The sequence below is a fragment of the Sminthopsis crassicaudata genome, chromosome 1 (genome assembly GCF_048593235.1).
Source record: "Sminthopsis crassicaudata isolate SCR6 chromosome 1, ASM4859323v1, whole genome shotgun sequence".
In the NCBI taxonomy this organism is placed as follows: Eukaryota; Metazoa; Chordata; class Mammalia; order Dasyuromorphia; family Dasyuridae; genus Sminthopsis; species Sminthopsis crassicaudata.
Genome location: NC_133617.1, coordinates 160,508,056 through 160,527,482, shown reverse-complemented (window position 1 = coordinate 160,527,482; position 19,427 = coordinate 160,508,056). Strand labels below are relative to the sequence as shown.

The 19,427-nt window shown below is 42.8% G+C and overlaps 1 protein-coding gene across 1 annotated transcript; it reads left to right on the top strand.

Moving 5' to 3' along the window:
• Positions 1 to 10,067: 10,067 nt before the first annotated feature.
• Positions 10,068 to 12,980, top strand: FOXC1 (forkhead box C1). Its single transcript, XM_074270352.1, is given in 4 exon segments — positions 10,068 to 12,540; positions 12,542 to 12,682; positions 12,685 to 12,747; positions 12,749 to 12,980. Coding segments are annotated over 4 exon segments (1,764 nt in total). The 5' UTR covers positions 10,068 to 11,025; the 3' UTR covers positions 12,794 to 12,980.
• Positions 12,981 to 19,427: the final 6,447 nt, after the last annotated feature.

Sequence of the window (19,427 nt, the reverse complement as noted above, 5' to 3'; positions counted from 1 at the left end):
GAACCATTGCCAATTTTTCCACTCCTTCCTTCTCCTTGTCTACCACTCTCTTTATTCCTTTTTCTCCTCTCTCTCCTTTCTTTTCCCTTGGAAGTACACAGGATTTGACCACTTACTAGCTTGTGTGAATCTTACACAGGTCACTTTCCTTCTCTAGACCTCAGTTTCTTTATCTGTAAAATTAGACTTTTGAATTAATGAGTCTTTCCCACCTTTCTCTCTAGGATCTTATGAGCCTTCTCTTTCCCTCTCCCTCTTTTCCTCTTTTCTCCATTTCAAGGAAAAAATCCAAGTGTGCCTGCAGGCCTGAAGGAGGGTGGGGGAAGCCCTACTCCCACCCTAGTCCAAAAGGTTCAGTATATGATGGCCCATAGGAAATCCAGTGACTGGAGAGGTAAAAGCCTCCAGATGACAATTTCCTTTTGTTTCCCAGCAGACAGAACTGTATAACTCCTATGGTCAAGATAGAGGCTAAGGCTAGCTTTATGCTAATTGTTTCTTCCTTATCCTATGTACCTCTTTATTCCAGCTCTGAGAAAGAAAGAATATAAGAAATGGGTCCTCATGGCCTCTTGAGAACACAATCCATAGAATTCCTTAGACCAAGGTACATTTAATCCAATCCTTTTATTTTATAAGGAAATTGAGACCCAGAGAGTTGAAGTGATTTGAAAGAAATCATAAAATGAAGTGGCACAACAGGGATTACATGGAACTTTTGTCACTCAATTCTAAATCCGGAGTACAATACAAACCTTTAGGTATGGTGCCTTAAAAGTCACTAGGCACACAAGAATTTCCAAGAAATGGGGAATCCCAACCTTTTGCTAAACCCATATTCACTCCAAATACCATTCCTGCTGGAGCTCTATGCTCATGCATCACATACAATCCTAGAATCACATTGTGATTTCAGAGAGTTCATTGAAGCAAATCATCATCCCTTTTAACTCTCCCTGTTACAAGGTCCTCAAGAATAGACTTTTTTTTTGCCTTTCTTTGTACCTCCCAGTATTTAGCACAGTGCCTTTAACACTTTATACTTTAAGTTATATTCTTACTGACTGACTTCCACTCTACTCATTCCCTAGGAAACAGACTAGAATTGAACATAGAAGGTTTTCAAAAATCCTATCTTGCTTCTAACAATCTAAATGATATGAAATAAGTAAATTGATGTTTCTGATCTTAGATGTAAAATTAAGGCTTGATTAAAGTAATTTATAACCTTTCTTAAAACTCTCTAAGTGCCCAAAAACTGCCTAGTTTTTCCATCGTATCCATCCATCTTAGTTCTATCAGGACCTGTACTGCTGAGTAACATACAGGTTTGTTTCTTCTACCCTGTCTTTGGAATCTTCCTCATCCCAAGCCTAATGAAAAGTACTAAGAGTAAAGATTCCACTGCTAGTTTTCTCTTCACTACAAATTCACCTTTGTAGTGCAGTCTACTTCAATGTCAGTCCTGTCCTAGGTGGATTTTGACCTCTTTCTTCAAAACAGGAGAATATAAGAAAGCAAAACATGAAGGAAAGGAAGCAGAAAGGTGTTGGAAGCTTATAGGGTCTCTCCGTTGCTTGAGGGCAATGTGAAAAGAGCTACCCTCTGAATTGTGAAGGTGTCCTATGAAATTATTCCCCTAATGCTAAAAGGTTTCATCTTTTTTTTTCCACACAAAATAAGAAGAAATACACTGGACTTAAGTCTCATCTTTCAGTGCTAGGAACAATTTCTTCCGTCTTTAAACTAACAGGAAAAAGCAAGTATGTATTGGATAATTTTATGGTGATATAACCTAGATAGATACTCCCTATGTCCCTTTATAGCCTGGAGAGTTTTCTTTAGGGAAATTAAATAAATGAAACTTCTGGGAAAGGGAGTTTGAAATAGCCTTCAAGAACAACTATTTTCAAACATGAATATTCCTGAGGGTCTACTAGAGACGCTGTACACAGCATGGGCTGCTTTTGTGACTTCATATATGTAGAAAATGCAATTTCCTAAGAACACAGCATGTTTTCATGGGTGTATATAGTGTCTCTTCCTCACATACATGTCAGTCTGAAGAAAAGGCTTGTAGATATGCAGCAAACTTGGCAAGTATGGATATCTTTAATTCTATTATTATTATATACTCAAGAAATGTTTTGTCTAGATAAGGATTTTCTAGTGCTTTTCAGAAGTGTTAGAATTTATTTCTATGTGTGAACATGGCTCAATGTGGCATAATATAATATCTAATACATATGATAATGTGTGTTGAAAAGTAAGGTAATGTAGTAAATAAACTTATGGTTTATTAGTCCTCTAATTGGCCTACATCAAGGAGGATATTGGAGCTTTGGGAATAAAGATGTGCCATGATGCTTTAAAATGAGCAAAAAATAGTTTGTAATCCCCTCTGGGGCCTGGATTTGTTTTGCAGCATAAAGACCTCAGTGACCTTAATTGTAAGTACTGTTTCTTGGTTAAAATGTGCTCTTAATTCTTTTTTGAATCCTGATCAACTTTGGGCCTCAAACAATCCTGGAGCTGGGAGTAGTGTGGAGTATTAGTTACATGCTGCCAAACAAGTGCTTCCTTTTCTAGCTTAAAAATTTGCTCCTACTTACTTTTGTTGAGTGCCTCTTGCTCTAGTTTATTTTCTGGGGAAAGGAAGAGGCCCCCAGTTGGCCTTCCCAGTGCCATAAGTAAATAGTTTATCTTTTCTCATATCTTCTCTTCCAAACCAAATAGTGCTAATCCAAATGCATACCTCTTTATGTGCCAGTGTCTAGCTTTTTGTATGTGTCTATGGTGTATGTAAATATTGACAGGAGTCTCTTGGTGTGTAAATATGTAGGTGTGCAGAAGTCTGTGTTTGCATATATGGGACTCTGAAGGTGTGTAATTGTGTGTGGGGGTGTGAGACCGCCACTAGAAACACTCATCATCGCCACTCATTAGACTTGTTTTCTAAAATTTCTACACTTTGGGTATAATTAAGAGGAAAGAGTGGCTCAGAAGCAGAAGTGAATTTTCCTGAAAACCAGCACTCCGCATCTGTAACTTTTATTGGCAGACCTAGCAGCCAATAAATGCATTCCTTGGCATCTTACAGAATGGCAGTTCTTTCGATGAAGTTGCTTTGCTCGTAAGGTACAGACCAGTGAATGGGCTGGGCTGGAAGCAGTGGGTACTCTCAGAGGCTGAAACCACTCCGAACCCACTGTCCTCTCGGGCCGAATGGAGGAGGGGTAGCGTTATGCTCCCCGACGAAACAGGGCAGTTTTTCCTTTGTGACTAATGAGACCCAGTCTGCATCCCTATTTTGGGGGAAGACAGCAGGGGAAGGTGGAATTGTAGGTGTCGAGGACGAGGGGTGGGTAGGAGTTCCTTTGGGATCATTCGCAGCCCAAAGAATCCTTGGAAGAGACATTAGGAATCTCTGGGAAGGCAGGATGCTCTAGGAAGGCAGTAGTGGGGCGCTCCGTCCAGGAGGAGGCGCTCGAAGCACACGGAGAACTGGCTGCTGAGGCTCTGGAAATACCCACGGCTCGGAAACGAACAGCGCGGGAGGCCCTGGTAAATCCTCAGGGCCTATGCTCCCTCACCCTGTGCACCAAATCCTAGCTTTGACCCCAAGAAGAGCCTTTTAGGTCATTTGGGGAGAGGAGAACGCTCTTCTCCGCCTCCCTTCTGTCTCCTCGAGGACGGGTGGGAAGAGAGCGAAGGTGGCACCCGGGATGCTCCAGATGGCTCCGGGAGACGCGCATCTTCCAGCAATGGCACGAGGCGGATTCCAAGAATCCCTGCCACTAACGATGGAAAGGGACACAAGAATCGGGTTCTCCACGGAATAAGAGGAGAGGGACCTTGTCGTCCCGGGGGCAGACATGGATCTCTACTTAACCGTGATTCTCCCTTCTCCAAGGGCTTCTGGGAGCCCGGAGAAGTTGCCCTGCACAGATCTTGGCACATAGGAGATGCTTAATGAACATTTGGTGACTGACTGCCCCGGAAGCTCTCCTCACTTCTAGAGAATCTGTTCCATTCTTATCTCAGCATCTAGTAGTAAAAAGAAGGGAGGATGTAGCCAGGTTAAGAAATAATACTCATGGAAAAGCAAGCTTAATGTCCTGCCATGGCCCTGAGGTACAGGGGATGTTTCTTAACTTAGAAACTAAGCTCAAAGGCGAATTTCTTCACCTCCAGCGGTAGCTTTCTTTTGCAAAGGACGCAGGGGGAATGTGCATGAAGAGATGAGCAATAATCACCAAGAACTAAGTCTGAGTTTGGCTACCGGACCAAAGGCTTTCCCCGAGAGCTCCCCGCAGCTCTGGGACTACATGTAGGTTGGATACAATGACTCTTTAAACACCAACTGTTTTTGGACTTACCCGCTAGGAATCAGTTTCATTCTAACGCCAAGAAGACACATCCAAATAGCCTCTGAACACCCCCCTTACTACTCACACCACCACCACCTTCCTTTCACAGCTACACCTCCCTCTTCCCAGTATCCCTAGGTTTTTGGAATGATGTGATGGAGATACCTCCGTATTTGATATTGACCCTCTCTGGCCTTCACTGCTTCTGACACTGGCTCTGGTTAGAGGCAAAATAATGAGAGGGAAAAGAGATCAATCGCACAAAATGGATAGAGAACAATTTCCAAGAGAAGGAAATATAGAGTCCTAATCAATCATATTCTTTCCCTTCTTCCTTTTTGTTGCCTTAAAGCGGGGGGAAAAAAGCCAATTTCTGGCTTCCATACCTTCCGCCTTCATTTGTTGCCAAATGTCAAAGTTAGGGGGGAAAAAAAGATTCAGTTCAGTTATTTCCAGAGACCACTCCTCACCTCCCTTTTAGTCCGGCTCTTTCGAGCTTCTCAAAATAATTCCTCAGGAATCAGGTACCGGTCCTGGAAAGGTGAGGGTATGGAGGAGGATTAAGGAGTAAAGGATCGGTCTTCGGAGTCCAGAAAGCAACCAAGCAGGTGAGATGGCAGAAACCCTAGTGATAGCAACGTAAAATCGGGAGAGGAGGGAGCGAGGGAAAAAGGAAAAGTCCCACATTACCCGTGACTATTTGTTGGCCCTCTCATTTGCAAGGAATCAGTGGAGCCCTAACATCTTGGGAATTGAGAGGATGAAATTAAATCATTCTTTCTAATGGATAGTTAAGCGGGAAGTTATCCGATTAATTCGAAGATATAGACAGCCATTCTGGTGCATTCATTACCTGAACAAACAAACAAGGCTTTCCCTCTAGTTCACAAAGGATTTGAGGGGGGAAGGGGGAGGACTTAAATTATTTAGATAATAGGGTCAAATTTTCAGCGCTATGTGCAAACAGCCTTTCAATTCGGAAAGCTACCCCATTAATAGATGAGGAAGAAGTCAATCCAATTTAATTTACAGAATTGTTACTGTCTTACAACCTCTTCCATTTACAAGCTCAGCACAAATGTCTTTCTCACTTCAAATCATGAAAAATATGAAACTATCTGTTAAACTGATGATTAAATAACGAAAGGAACCACAGGGAGGGACCAAAATAAAATAGTTGTGGGAGGACAGCTTTCCTTACTCTTTAGGTTCTTGTATCTAAATGTAAAAATTAATGAAAAACTGACATTATAATCCCGATAATTAAAGCCCAAAATCACGTTTGTAATTCAACGATCTATTTATTTCAAGCTGACAGTGGTCATTTAAAAAGTTTACCCGGATAATTGTCTTAATTCTTTATTTTGTTTCTCTACTTTTTCTTGCTTGTGCAAATACGCTTTCACAGATATCATTTTTATGTGATATCACCAACCCAAGGTCACAATGCGTTAAAAAAGAAAAGCTCGTTTCCATTCTCTCTTAAACTTGCTTTTCTTGTTTCTCCGACTACAACTGGACCCGTATACAACTTTTGATTGCCCCCTGCAAAAGCTCCAGACGGGGAGATTTTCGAAGCGGACAGGCAGCAGAACCTACCCCTTTGGCAGAAACTGACTGAGATCTGAGAAATAACGAGTTCTTGGACTACTTTTTGAGAACCGGAGGGAGATGGATGAAAAGCTACAGGTGGAAGAAGGAGAAGGGGCGGGGGTAAGGGTGGAGGGGAAAATCGAGGAATTAAAAGGAGAGTCTGGACTGCTTGGATGTGGGAAGAATAGGAAGAGTTATAAATTCTACATCTCTGAGAAAGACGAAAAATCTATTGTGCATTGAAGAAACCCTCAGGTAGGATTTAATCAATTCAGTAATTGTTGCACTGCAAATCCTCTAACTCCATTCCTAACTTCCTGACCTTGACTTTAGAGAGACCTCCTTCCCTCTCCCTCCCATTCACAAGATATCATGCTGATATCACAGCATGAGTTTTCAAACCTGATAGTTTCCTAGAACGAAATTTCCATGTGCTTTTTGGTGTAATTCTTGTTGTATTCCATAAGCTTTATTAAGGGGGGGATTCTTCAAAAGGCCTCGTTTTTTAAAATGGGCGTGATCTCACCATCTCACCAAGTCCTCTTCTGCTCCCTGCTTCTTTCTAGATCTGATACTTGTTTTGGCTTCTCTTCTACTTGCCTGAAGGGGAGAAAGGGAGGGGAATAGGACACTTCATTTCTGTGCAAGATAGGGTTGCAGCCCACTGAGCAGAGATCCTTGATTTAGATTTGATAGGAACCTTGGAGACCAAACCCTCTCATTTTGCAAATGAGGAAATTGAGGCCCATGGAGGTTCCAGAGAAATTTCAGAAATAGCCTGGTAACTTATGTTTGGGCTTAAAAGATTTTCCTCACATCTGTGAAGTATCAGAAAAGAAGCTGAAATGTTTTTTTCCTGCAAGTCGATTTTTGCCAGTCCAGAACAATGTGTTCAATGGGGGTGGGGGTAATATTAAGAAATGAGTCTGAGCAGCTCTGTAAGGTAGTACCATACAGAATACCATTGAAACTAGCTTTTCACTCTGGGAATATTGCCTCTGACTCAATATTCATAATAGATAATAAATAAATATAAATAAATGAATGAACAAGCAAAAAGTCTGAAATACAATCAAGTCATTTTGCTGGCACATGCTTCTGAATAAGCATATAAAACATAAATACAAATTACTTTTCCTGGAGGGGATCCAGAGCTAAACCAGTGGAAAGTTGATCTTGGTAAAAAATCGTTTCTCTATCCTCACTCCTCTTCTCTTTCCTCCCCTCCCCAAAAATCCAATCTTGTTTGAATGTTAGTTAATAATTTCACAATGGTAACTTTTATACCTGAACTAGAGAAACAAGAATGACTCTCTTTTGAGATATACAGTCTAGATCACATGCATTGTGAACTGTCAATTTAGGGAATGATGAAGGGGGAAGGAGAAGAGGGGAGACAGAGAGACAGACAGAAAGGCAAGAGAAAGACAGAGAGATAGAGATAGAGGCAGAGAACAATACTTTATTGCAAAATAAAGGGATCTCTCTGGGTTTCCCTCATTAACAAAAACAAAAGAATCTCTATCAGGGCACTGTAATTCATGCCCCATGCACTGGATGCAGTTTAAAGCTATACTCCACCAAAGGTAGGAGGAGTTCAATGGACATTTACTTGGTTGTCAGAAAAACTGAAAGAAGACATATGCAAATAAAAAGCAATGTAAAAAAGAATAGAATTAAATGAGTACATAGAGTAGGACAGCTATGAGATTTGAACACAAAATAGCCCAAGAATACTGATATTTTAGTTCAGCAAAATTTTTTTATTCATGAGACCCAGGAGATATTAAGCCATTAGTTTTGATTCCATTATTTCTCCCAATTTATCGATAAAATGTCCATCAAGAGACTCCAAGCCCCAGGGAACATCAAGTGAGACAATAGTTTTTCAACACTTTGATTCCCAAGCTAGGAATACTTAAAAAAAAAAAAATCTCCTCCTCTCCGAAGTTCTTGGAGTAGTTTGCTTTTTGTTATCGGGAATTATTAAATATTTTCATCTGAAATGGGATGAAATTTTTTGCCCTTTAAAATATATGTTAAACAACAAGCCATCTTCCTCTTCCTTGAATAACCAAGAATACATACATTCAGTTTGCCCACTGAAGCTTCAGCAAAGATTTCAGCATTGAGTGAGAAAGTTAAGAGAGCAGTAAAGCCAAAAGGCTCTACCAACACGTCTGGTGTCAAAGCTGGTCAGAAATTCAGAGATGGAAAGAACTGAAGTGTGAAATGCATCACATACTTTTCCTTCACAAGTTCTCAAATTTTGTCACTATCTCTTAGTAAAGCAAAACAAAAGGTATTGTTTAATTTCCACAAACATTTGTGTTGTTGAAATTCAAAATCAAGTGGTGAGCTTAGCTTTGCAGATGCTTTTTCCTCCTTCTCCTTACTCCTTTTCCTCCTTCTCCTTCCTTCTCCTCCTCCTCCTGTTCTTCTTCTCCTTCCCTTTCCTCCTCATTATCTTTTTCACTCTTGCTCAAACGTTCTCATTTCCTTTAGCTTTCTTTGCCTTGATCTCTTTTCTTTCTGTGTTTAAAAGATAATGTATGTTGCACCCAAATATCAAAATCCAAGTAGCTTTGCCAGTGTGACTTCACCATACTTACAAACTTTTCCAAAAGGAGAAAATACTTCACAACTTATCCTGGTCCTGTATCATCTAGTAATTTAACCACTGTGGAAGTATTGTTCTAAATATTCCACTAAAAGAAACTATTGTTTCTGAAACTCCAGCAGAGCAGGCACGTGTGGAAATGAAAATTGTTCAGAAGAACCGTTAAATACTTTTGGACGTATTTATTTGCTTGTCATCACACCTGCTAATACCACTGAGACATCATTTGAAGAAAAATGTTCCCTTTGGGGGAAAGGGAAAGAAGCAGAAATAGATGAGCTTGGAATGACTGGTTAAAGATGAGAGTTAAGCAAGCCAGTAAAACTTACCTGACCAAGCAAGTTAAAGGCTAATACAAAGAAAACAGTATTATTGTATTTATAAACACTCAGCTACCTGACACAATCTGACAGACTAACAAAGGAAAGTCATAGTAGCTGATTCGTAAAGGTGGGGGCGGGGAGGGAGAAGGAAGACTTGTCAAAAGCTTTGTCAAAAAGGACGAATGGAATCCCTTTAAGAAACTTTTGGTTATGCAGCTTTCCCAGTTCAATATACCTTTTACTCCCTTCCCATTTTCTCTACCCTTTTAATACTGACCGGAGTGAAGAGCTGAGGGTGGAGGGATTAAAAGATGAAGAAAGTAATAACCCTTTCTTTTCCGTTGAGGACGCGAATTTATCTGCGATTATGTTCTTTGCTTTCAAGTAGCTTGTTACCAAATTCAGGATAATTTGAAGCCGTGTGAGTATAGTATATGGATATCTATTGAATGTACAAAGAGCGTGGAAGGAGAGGAAGGAAGAGAGAATGGACTGAGAGTGTGTATATGTGAAAACTGAAGGTCCATTTAGGTGTAAACAGGTATGAGAATCATAGTACATGTATAGGGGACAGGAAGGGATGCATTTAAAGATGTACATGAGCATTGCAAGATAGAAGATATGAGGACAAAACAATGGAAAGGAAGTTTCCATTGAGGATGTTTGAAAGAGTAGACTGGGGAAAATATTTGTGTAGGGACAGGAAGGGCCCTTGCGTGAAATGCACAAATACTGTGGATAAGTAAGGATGGGCATGTGTTTATAGGGATATGTGCGTGACTTTGTAGGGGAGAACAGAGACTAAAGAAATATATAGCTGCAAAGGAAGCGTAAAAAGTTAGTGTTGTTTTTGCCTATGAACATGTGGTATGGATGTATGTGCACAGGACTAGAATTGTGAGGGGAAGAAAATGAGTGGATGAGTGTGTGTGGTCAGTCTCAGCGCAGTAATTCTTGCTCCCGCTAACACCGCCTCTGAATATTGTGTGTATGCGTGTGTATGTGCGCGCGCGCGCGTGCTAACTCCTCTTGCCCCCTCCCTTCTCATTCAGAGGCGGTTCTTACCTCCCATTGGTTGGCCGGTCCAGGCCTAGGCGGAGCTCCTCTGCACTGGGGGAAAAAAGTAAGTGCGTAAAAAAGTCCTTGCCTGGGTGACGGATGCTCAAAAGTTCAGAAGTTTTCCCAATGCTTCCTTAAGCGGCCCGCGCGCGCGCTCGAGAGAGAGAGAGAGGGAGAGAGAGAGAAAGAGAGAGAGAGAGAGAGAGAGAGAGAAAGAGAGAGAGAGAGAAGGAGAGAGAGAGAGAGAGAGAGAGAGAGAGAGAGAGAGAGAGAGAGAGAGAGAGAGAGAGAGAGAGAGAGAGAGAGAGAGAGAGAGAGAGAGAGAGAGAGAGAGAGAGAGAGAGAGAGAGAAAGAGAGAGAGAGAGAGAGAGGGAAAAGAGACCGGGAGAAAAAAGTTGACGCTGGGACCTCGATAAGGTGGATTTTTCTCTCCTCCCCCTCCCCCAGAGCCAAGCCATCCCCTTGGTTATTTTTTCCTCCCTTGCAGGCCACTTGTTGCAGATTCCCGTGAAAGGCGCTGGGAGTGTGACAGCCGCTTTGGCGAGAAGTGGTGCTTTCCTTTTTCTACTTTTTTTTTTTTTTTTTTTTTTTTTTTTTTCCATTTGCTCTGGGAAGCTGCTTCACGAGTTTGTCCTGGGCCGTTTTCTTCTTCCTTGTCTGGACTCGCTCTTTTTTCACCCCACCCCCCCCGCACCGTCCCCTCGTCTCCAGTGTCCCCGCCACGCCTGCCTCGCCCCAGGCGAAGAAGAGTAGAGGCTCTACTCTAGGAGAAGGGTGTTTGTGGCCGAAGGAGGCGAAAGGGGGCGGGTGGGCCTGGGGTAGTGGTGGTGCCGAAAAGATTGGAGAGGAGAGTGCCAAAGGGAAGGAGTGAGTCCAAGAGTGAAGGACTGAGACACACGGGTCGAGTGAAAGCATTCGAGCCCAAGGACTTGGACTTGGCGGCTCCGCTCGGCTCCGCTCGATTCGGCTCGGCCGGAGGGCCGGAGGAAGGGTGGGGGGGAGGCGGGCGAAGGGGGGGCGGGGGGCGAACGGCGAGCGAAGCAGCACCAGGCTGAGGCCATGCAGGCGCGCTACTCCGTGTCCAGCCCCAACTCCCTGGGAGTGGTGCCTTATCTCGGCGGGGAGCAGAGCTACTACCGAGCAGCCGCGGCCGCCGCCGGGGGCGGCTACACGGCTATGCCGGCCCCCATGAGTATGTATTCCCATCCGGCCCACGAGCAGTATCCCGGCGGCATGGCCCGCGCCTACGGGCCTTACACGCCGCAGCCTCAACCGAAGGACATGGTGAAACCTCCTTACAGCTATATCGCTCTCATCACCATGGCCATACAGAACGCCCCAGACAAAAAGATCACTCTGAACGGCATCTACCAGTTCATTATGGACCGATTCCCTTTCTACCGGGACAACAAGCAGGGCTGGCAGAACAGCATCCGGCACAACCTCTCGCTCAACGAGTGCTTCGTCAAGGTGCCCCGGGACGACAAGAAGCCCGGCAAAGGCAGCTACTGGACTCTCGACCCGGACTCTTACAACATGTTCGAGAACGGCAGCTTTCTGCGGCGGCGGCGGCGCTTTAAGAAGAAAGATGCGGTCAAAGACAAGGAGGAGAAGGACCGTCTACACCTCAAGGAGCAATCCCAGCAGCAGTCCCACCACCAGCCCCCTCCCCGGCAGCAGCAGCAGCAGCAGCAGCAGCAGCAGCAGCAGCAGCAGCAGCAGCAGCAGCAACAGCAGCAATCGGAGCAAGCCGAAAGCGGCTCCGCAGGGGGCTCGGGCAGTGGAAGTTCACAGCAGCAGCAGCAGCAGCAGCAGCAGCCGGTGAGAATTCAGGATATTAAGACAGAGAATGGTACGTGCTCCTCACCACCTCAGCCACTATCCCCAGCCGCGGCCGCTCTCGGTGGCAGCAGCAGTGCTGCAGTCCCTAAAATCGAGAGCCCCGATAGTAGCAGCAGTAGCCTGTCCAGCGGCAGCAGCCCCCACGGCAGTATCCCTTCGAACAGGTCCCTGAGCCTAGACGGGGGAGAGCACACACCGCAGCCGCAGCCGCCGCACACGCAGCAGCAGCATAGCCAGGGCTTCAGCGTGGACAACATCATGACTTCGCTGCGGGGCTCACCGCAGGGCTCGTCCTCGGAGCTTGGTTCCAGTCTTCTGGCCTCCTCCGCTGCCACTTCATCTAGGACGGGCATTCCTCCCTCCCTCTCACTCAGCGGCTTCTCCCCGGGACAGAGCTCCATCTACAGCTCCCCGTGCAGCCAAAGCACCAACGCAAGCAGCGCTAGCGGCGGAGGTGGCGGCAGTGCTGGCGGGGGAGGTGGCGGCGGCAGCGGTGGCGGTACGGGGGGAGCCGCGACCTACCACTGCAACATGCAAGCCATGAGCCTGTACGCTGCTGGAGAAAGGGCAGGTCACTTACAAGGAGGGCCCGGGAACACGGGCAACTCAGCAGTGGACGATCCTTTGCCCGATTATTCTCTGCCCCCAGTCACCAGTAGCAGCACGTCTTCCCTGAGTCACGCCGGCCAGGAGCCGAGCCATCACCCGGCAGCCCACCAAGGACGCCTGACCCTCATGGTACCTGAATCAGGCGGCCGGAGACCTGGGCCACTTGGCCAGTGCGGCCGCGGCAGCCGCAGCAGCGGGATATCCCGCACAACAGCAGAACTTCCACTCTGTGAGGGAGATGTTTGAGTCCGCAGAGGATTGGCTTGAAACAACTCTCCGGTGAATGGGAATAGCAGCTGTCAAATGGCCTTTCCTTCTAGCCAGTCGCTCTAACCGCACGTCAGGGGCTTTTGTCTATGACTGCAGCAAGTTTTGACCAAAACAAAGCAGCAAAGCAGCCCCCTCCCCCGAAAAAAAATTCAGATCCAAAAACCGAAACTAAAAAAAATTTAAATCCCCAATTTAAAAAACCCAAACTTTTAAATTCCACTTACAAGCCAGCAGAATGTCTCCCAAAATAAAGTCTACCAAAAAAAAAAAAAAAAAAAAAAGCACAAAGAAAACTGTATTTTCTTAATTAATTTGAGAGCCACTTTGCTCTCCCTAAGTAAACCAAACTGTAAAGTATTTTGTACAGAGACAGCAAACTCTTGGTTTGTTAAAGGACAGTGTTACTCCAGATAACACGTAAGTTTCTTCTTGCTTTTCAGAGATCGTTTTCCTTCCCCTTTAACATCTTTCCTTTACCCTCAACCCTCAACTTCCATCCTTAAGATATTATTTTATCCTATGTTTAAAGGGAGGGGAGGGAATTCTCATATACTGCAGTTGCTTTCTCCCCGCCCCCCCCCATGGACTTGTTTTTAAATGTAAATTGCAATATAGTAATTTATTTTTAATGTGTAGTGGGATGTTGTGGACCAAACGCCAGAAAGTGTTTCCAAAACCTGACGTTAAATTGCCTGAAACTTTGAATTGTTTTTTTTTTCATTATAAAAGGGAAACTGTATTAATCTTATTCTATCAATCATTTTTTTTCTTTTTGTTGAACATATTCTGAAGGTATTGCATTGTTTGTTTATTAATAAATTTACCATTCAATTTGAATGAGACTTTAGAGTCTGGATATTTTAATACATCTTTAATTAGTTTAAGGAAAAGTGATTCGAATTTCCTAAGCCTCTGAGAAGAAAACAAATTCCAGTGTCAAACCTCAAATCCAAAAAAGTGCCCAATCTTCTGCAATATGTTCCGTACAGTAAATTTGCTTTATGACTAGGAAAAAGAAATACTTTCCTGAGCAGATATAACTTGGCAAATAAACAAACATGTTTTCTCAGTGATTAAGTAACACAATTTGGAAATATTTAAGTACATGAAGGAGCAACAATATTGCAGATTATGTGTTGGTGTATGTCTAGAGAGGAAAGGTATCTGAAGAGACTTCCAGTCATATTGAAGTGAATACATGACTCATTTTGTCTAGCATACACAATGGAAATGTATATTACATATCCTTGTGGAAAGAAAGTGCTCAATAGTTTTTTTTTTTTTCTATGAAATCTAGCCCTAAGTGGGGAAATTTATATATGGGGAGGAGGGAGGGAAAAGGGAGAAAGGGAGAGGGAGGGAGGGAAAGAGGGAGAGAGAGAGAAACCTAAATTTACAGTCCTTCATGCCTCAACATAGATGGATTTTTTTTTTTTAATTCGTACTATTTTGTTGAAAAAGAATAATTAATCTTTTATGGGAAACTTTTAGAAGATCTGTTTGAAGAACAGTTAATTATTGTTAAAACATGCAAAACAACAGAATTTATAAATGTGTAGATTAAGGACTAAGGTTAAAAAAAATACCCCTTTGGGGAAGATGGTTTCTTCTAGTAATTGTGCTTGCTAATTTACTGGGAGATCCTAGGGGCAATCTTGACTGGACCTCCTCCTTTGTAAATAACCTAGGAAAAGTAATAAATTCATTATCTTAGAATGATCCACCCTGTCAATCAGACTTTGGGGAGATGTCTATTTGATATTTAGGGCCTTTAAGTTTGCTTTCAAGATAATACAGTTTCCTATCAGCCGCTCTTATCTAAAGGCAACACTTAGCAGTAATTGCTGTTGTTTGTTGTCAACATTTGATCTTTGTTAAAGGTTTGCTGCAAATAAATACAAACTAATTTCGGTCAAAACAGTATTTTGTGGCTTCTGATTCAGTCCTGTCACCTTTGCTTTCCTCCCCCATATCCTCAAGGTAATCCAATAGTCTAGGAAAACAGCCGAGTTTATGCTGAAGTTTCTCCTTTAGGTCAAACATGTTTAGGTCTGTATTATTGGGTCATGCATTTTTCTCCATTGTCTCGGACTATTTTCTGAAATTAATTTAGTTTACTGGAAATGTCAATGCTGTCCAGTGGGGAGAAAATAAAAACAAAATCAGTCAAGTTTCTTGTAAACATTTCTGTAGCAATTTTGGCCCACTGGGCAATTCCTTTGGGCTTAGTGGGGGAACGGATGCTTATGTGACTGACTAAAAAGCTGTTTTGTTCACAGTGTTTTCTTACCTGTGCCTGGTTCGAGGTTGGTTTTAGTTAAGGCCGGCAAAGAAAGGCAAGCAGGTGTCGGACTCCATCCAGGTTGACTGTTCATTCAGCTATTTCTACAATCAAATGCCCAAAGAGCTATCCACTTCAGAAGAAACTATACTGTTTAATTTATCCAATGCAAACAGCCCCCAAAACCCAGTTCTTGAGTTTAGGGCGGGGAATAGTGGGTAGTTCCTTTACTTTTATGCAGTTTTTGTTTTTAAGATAAGTTGAGAGAAGCAATGGGGATGCCTACCCAATTTGTAGGTTCTGACAAGTTTTCAAAGTCAGACGTCCAAAGTTTGGGGACGCTTTCTTTCCGAGCTTCTTCTTCTGCCTGATAATGCCTTTCCTTTAATTAGCTTTAATTATACATTACAACGGAGGCGACTTCGTCTTTTTTGTTTGTATTTTCTCTCTTTCTTTCCTCTACCCTCTAGCTTCACCTTCCTCGACTTTTGCTCCTCTCCCTTTACCGGGTTCCCAGAGTTGTCTCCAGCGGGTTCTAGAAGCGAGTTGCTTGGGGAGAAAATAAATAGAATCAAAGAGGACCTTTGTTTAACTCTGATGGTTTAATCACCGGGTGGATTTGTGAATGCCAGAGGCCGAGAGAGGAGGAGAGAAGGGGAGGTAGGCGGAGAAGGGGTGTGTGTCTGAGACATATGTCGAAAGTGTGTGTGTGTGTGTGTGTGTGTGTGTATGTGTGTGTGTGTGTGTGAAGGGGGGGGGGTGTTGCCGCGAGCGAGATTTGAACTGCTGTATTATAATTATTCTATCTAAGCTGCTTGAGCTTTAGCCCCTGCCTGTTGCCCAGGTCTAAAAGCAAACACGCTGCCGTCTGTCTCTTTTTTTCCACCCCCTTTTCCGATATCCTCTCTGCCCTTTTTCCTCTTTCCCTTCTCATTCCCTCTTTACCTCCTCACCCTGATCCAGAGTATTATTATTAACTATTTACTCATCATTCGCCGCCTTTTGTTTTGAAGACACACGTGTATTTAGGAATACATCACGGGGTGGAAAGGTCAGAGAAATTTCATTCTTCACGTGTGACAGAATTGGACTTTACTTTGTTGGGGGAGGGGGGAAGGGAAGCCGCAGCAATGCTAGCAGTAGTAATGGGGATCAGCCAACCTAGTAGAGACTTTAAGAACCAAAATAAAGGTCACCACTATAAGGTTACTTGCATTTTCAAGCGTTACTTTATGCTGAGAGTTTTCGGGATCGACTCGTGCAATCTCGGCCGCAGCCTCGGAGTGAGGGATCACTTTTCCTAAAGCGGTCCAAAGCTAAGCAGACTTCGCGGCCGGCCTTCCTCTAGGAGACAGTGCAAGCCAGTGCAGCTCAGAAAAGGCATGTCGCGTCCTGCATTAGGGCTAGCACTGCTTTCTGGATTCCCTCGGGCTGGGTCCCTTACATGTGGAAGTAGAATCCTAATATATCTGCCCTCTGCCCCGCAGTTTTCGTGGCGTCCGCTTGCGTTTTAATTTACTTCAGATGCTATCGACGCTGGTAGGATGCTTTTTTTTTTTTTTTTAACCGAATTCAAAGAGAGAAGAGATCCGTCCCAAAGTGAGAGTAAGTAGTTTGACGGTGCCTAGAGATAGACTAACAGATTTTAAGTGAGTGCCTTTAAGGAGGTAAGCCTATCACCTCGTCATGAACAGACACATGACGCGCGATCGCACACATATGTAATATGTCTGGGAGTGCCTCGGTTCCGTTGTAGGTCCGATTTCTTACTTCAAGTTTAAAATATCATGAGCCATGACTGGTTTGGGGCTTTGGAGACCTTCTTAGAAATGTTCTGAACGTGTACACTTTTAAAAGAGCTACTGAATTTGGCCTTTTTCATTTTCAACTGAACCAAGGATTTGATGGGAGACCGGGGATGGGAGTGGGGGGAGGGGAAGAGGAGGAAGGTGAGGAGATGTTACTGCAGCTCCAAGAGAGAAAGGGCCTTCGGCCTCTCCACTCAGTTTGCAACTGTTTCTTGGGGGAGAGGTAAGAGTGTGTAAATGAAAAAAGCGAATTGATCGTTCCATTTCTGGATTATCAACCTAACCCAAAGAGAAGTTGCGCAGGGCTGGCGGAAAAAAATAACCCTTCTATAAGAAATTTGAGATTTCAGACTAGTATCAGAAAAAAATTCCATAAGGACCTAGCTCCTTCCTCTTTAAGTTTAAAGGAAACAAGAGTAGGGAAGAAGTATTTGAATTCATTGGGTTGTAAGAATCTAGGAAATAGTCCCTGAGTCAAAATCTGATGGTTCTTTTTTTTACTCGGTCAGCGAACTGTATTTCACTAATTATTGCTGCTTACTTCATTTCGAATTTTTCTTTTACTGACACACTCAGTATAGCTTTATCTACACAAGATGGCTCTATCACAATTTCGAAACAAAATGTCTTAGGTTCCTGAATTAAAAATCAGAAGTCCTGCATAGACCTGTATTTAAAACCCCTTGTTTTTCGTGATTCTATTTCTCACTAGCCGTGAATTTATCTTTACTCCCTAATACCCATCAACAATTTAAGAAAAATCCAACAGAAAGTTTCCTCATTTTAAATGAATATTAGGGAAATATGCTTATTGCTTTGAGCATTTTTGAAATTCTGGTTTATATCTTTTCAGCAATGAGAGTTAGATGTCTTTAAATTAGGCTGCACTGAGGTGAAATAAGGTTATTGGAAATTATAAGTATCTGAAGGTACGGGAAAGTGTTGAAATTAGATATACTATAGGAAGTTTTAATGTATTTAAAAGTGTATGTAGCAAGAGATATATTTTTTAACTTGAGAACTAGTAAGTTGGCTTATAAGACATAAGCTATACGAAATATGGATACCAGGATCCTAGGTTACACAGTATTTTTTTTTTTTAGCACTTTGCCCGTCTCTTTAATTAAAAGATGCACTATTCCACAATTATTTATCAACATGTATAGCTTAATTAATAATAGAACTAATTCTCTATTTTTCTGAAGTAATCAGATTTGAGTTATTGTTTTCTTGAGCACCTTTAAATGAAGAATACAAAGACCTCTGTTAGAGATCAATTGGAAAGGGGGAGATATTTCTTTTTATTTTAAAGGGATAAAATCCTCTTTTTAAATCTTATTGGCGGTGCTCTCTAAAGAACACTAGAATCTTGAATTGTTCATGCGATGGAGGGTGAAAGTAGGGTAAGCAAATCAGGCAGTTAGAAATGTCCCCAGAATTTCCCTTCTTTCTTCTTATGTTGATAAAGTGACTTTAAGGAAAAGTCTGGGTGACGATTTTCTCCCCTGACATCTGTTAAGTACCCCCCACCTCCCCCCACACACAAACACGCAATGTTGGGACGTGCTGTGATCTGAGATAGAAAAGGGTTAGGGGGAAATGATGGGGGATCCCAAAATCTTGAACCTCAGAGTGGAAAACTTTTCATTCTGTCGAATGCCATTTGTGTGCACTTACTATCAGGAAAGAACACTTTCCCTCTCTCCTGCTTTTCCTTCTCTCAGTTTAATTATGATCTGGTTTATGAAGCCATTCATTCGTTTCTTTCCAGAGTCATAAACAAAACGTCGCGTTAGAGTTGAGATTGATGGTGTCCAAGTAATAAAAGCAAGCCAGGTCAGGAAGGAATAAAATTCAATCAGAGCTCTGCTGAATCATTTTTCAAGAGAACAGAAAGACACAGAAGGAGACAAGAGGGTCAAGAAAAGATGTCACAATCTTTAGCACACTATTTGGCAGCCTGGAAGGGTGAAGTGGAGGTGGATGTAAGAAGAAGGAAATAATGGGGAGGGGAGTAGGATGGAGGAGGGGAAGGAGACAAGGAGCTAATGAGATTTTTTTTTTTTAATCAAATGAAGTCTAATTTAATGAGACAATAGCTAAATCAGCACGGGAAGAAAAAAAATCCAAAACTTGGCCGTAAGGCGGCAGAGATAAACTTTTAAAATCCCTGTTCTCTGATAGCTCTCATTTAGATTATAACTAGGAGATAGTTTAGCCACAGAGAGTTTTTATTAATTGCGTTTTCACTCAGACCTATGTAAACAGAAAATCTGAGCCCTTAGGACAAATATCCACATAATCTTCCTATGATGAGACTAGCTTTTTCTTCATCATTGCATAGCACTAACAAAAAAAAGAACTTCTTAAAAAAACGGATTGTTCTCTTTTTCCCGATCCCTCTATTCCTTCTTGTGCTTCTAATTCTTTTCCTCTTGATGCTTTTGTCTCTTCCATCCTTAATTTGTTCTCGTTTGCTTCATCGCTTTCCGTCCCCCCAATTTCTTTTTCCTTCCCCATCTTCCAGGTCCAATAAGACTCTGAAGTTAAAATGTCCTAGCTTGATCTCGACTCTCCTAAATCGGCAATTTGCTGCTGCCCCAGAGAAGATCTTATTTTACAGATATTGTTTTTCTGCTAGGGGTTGAAAT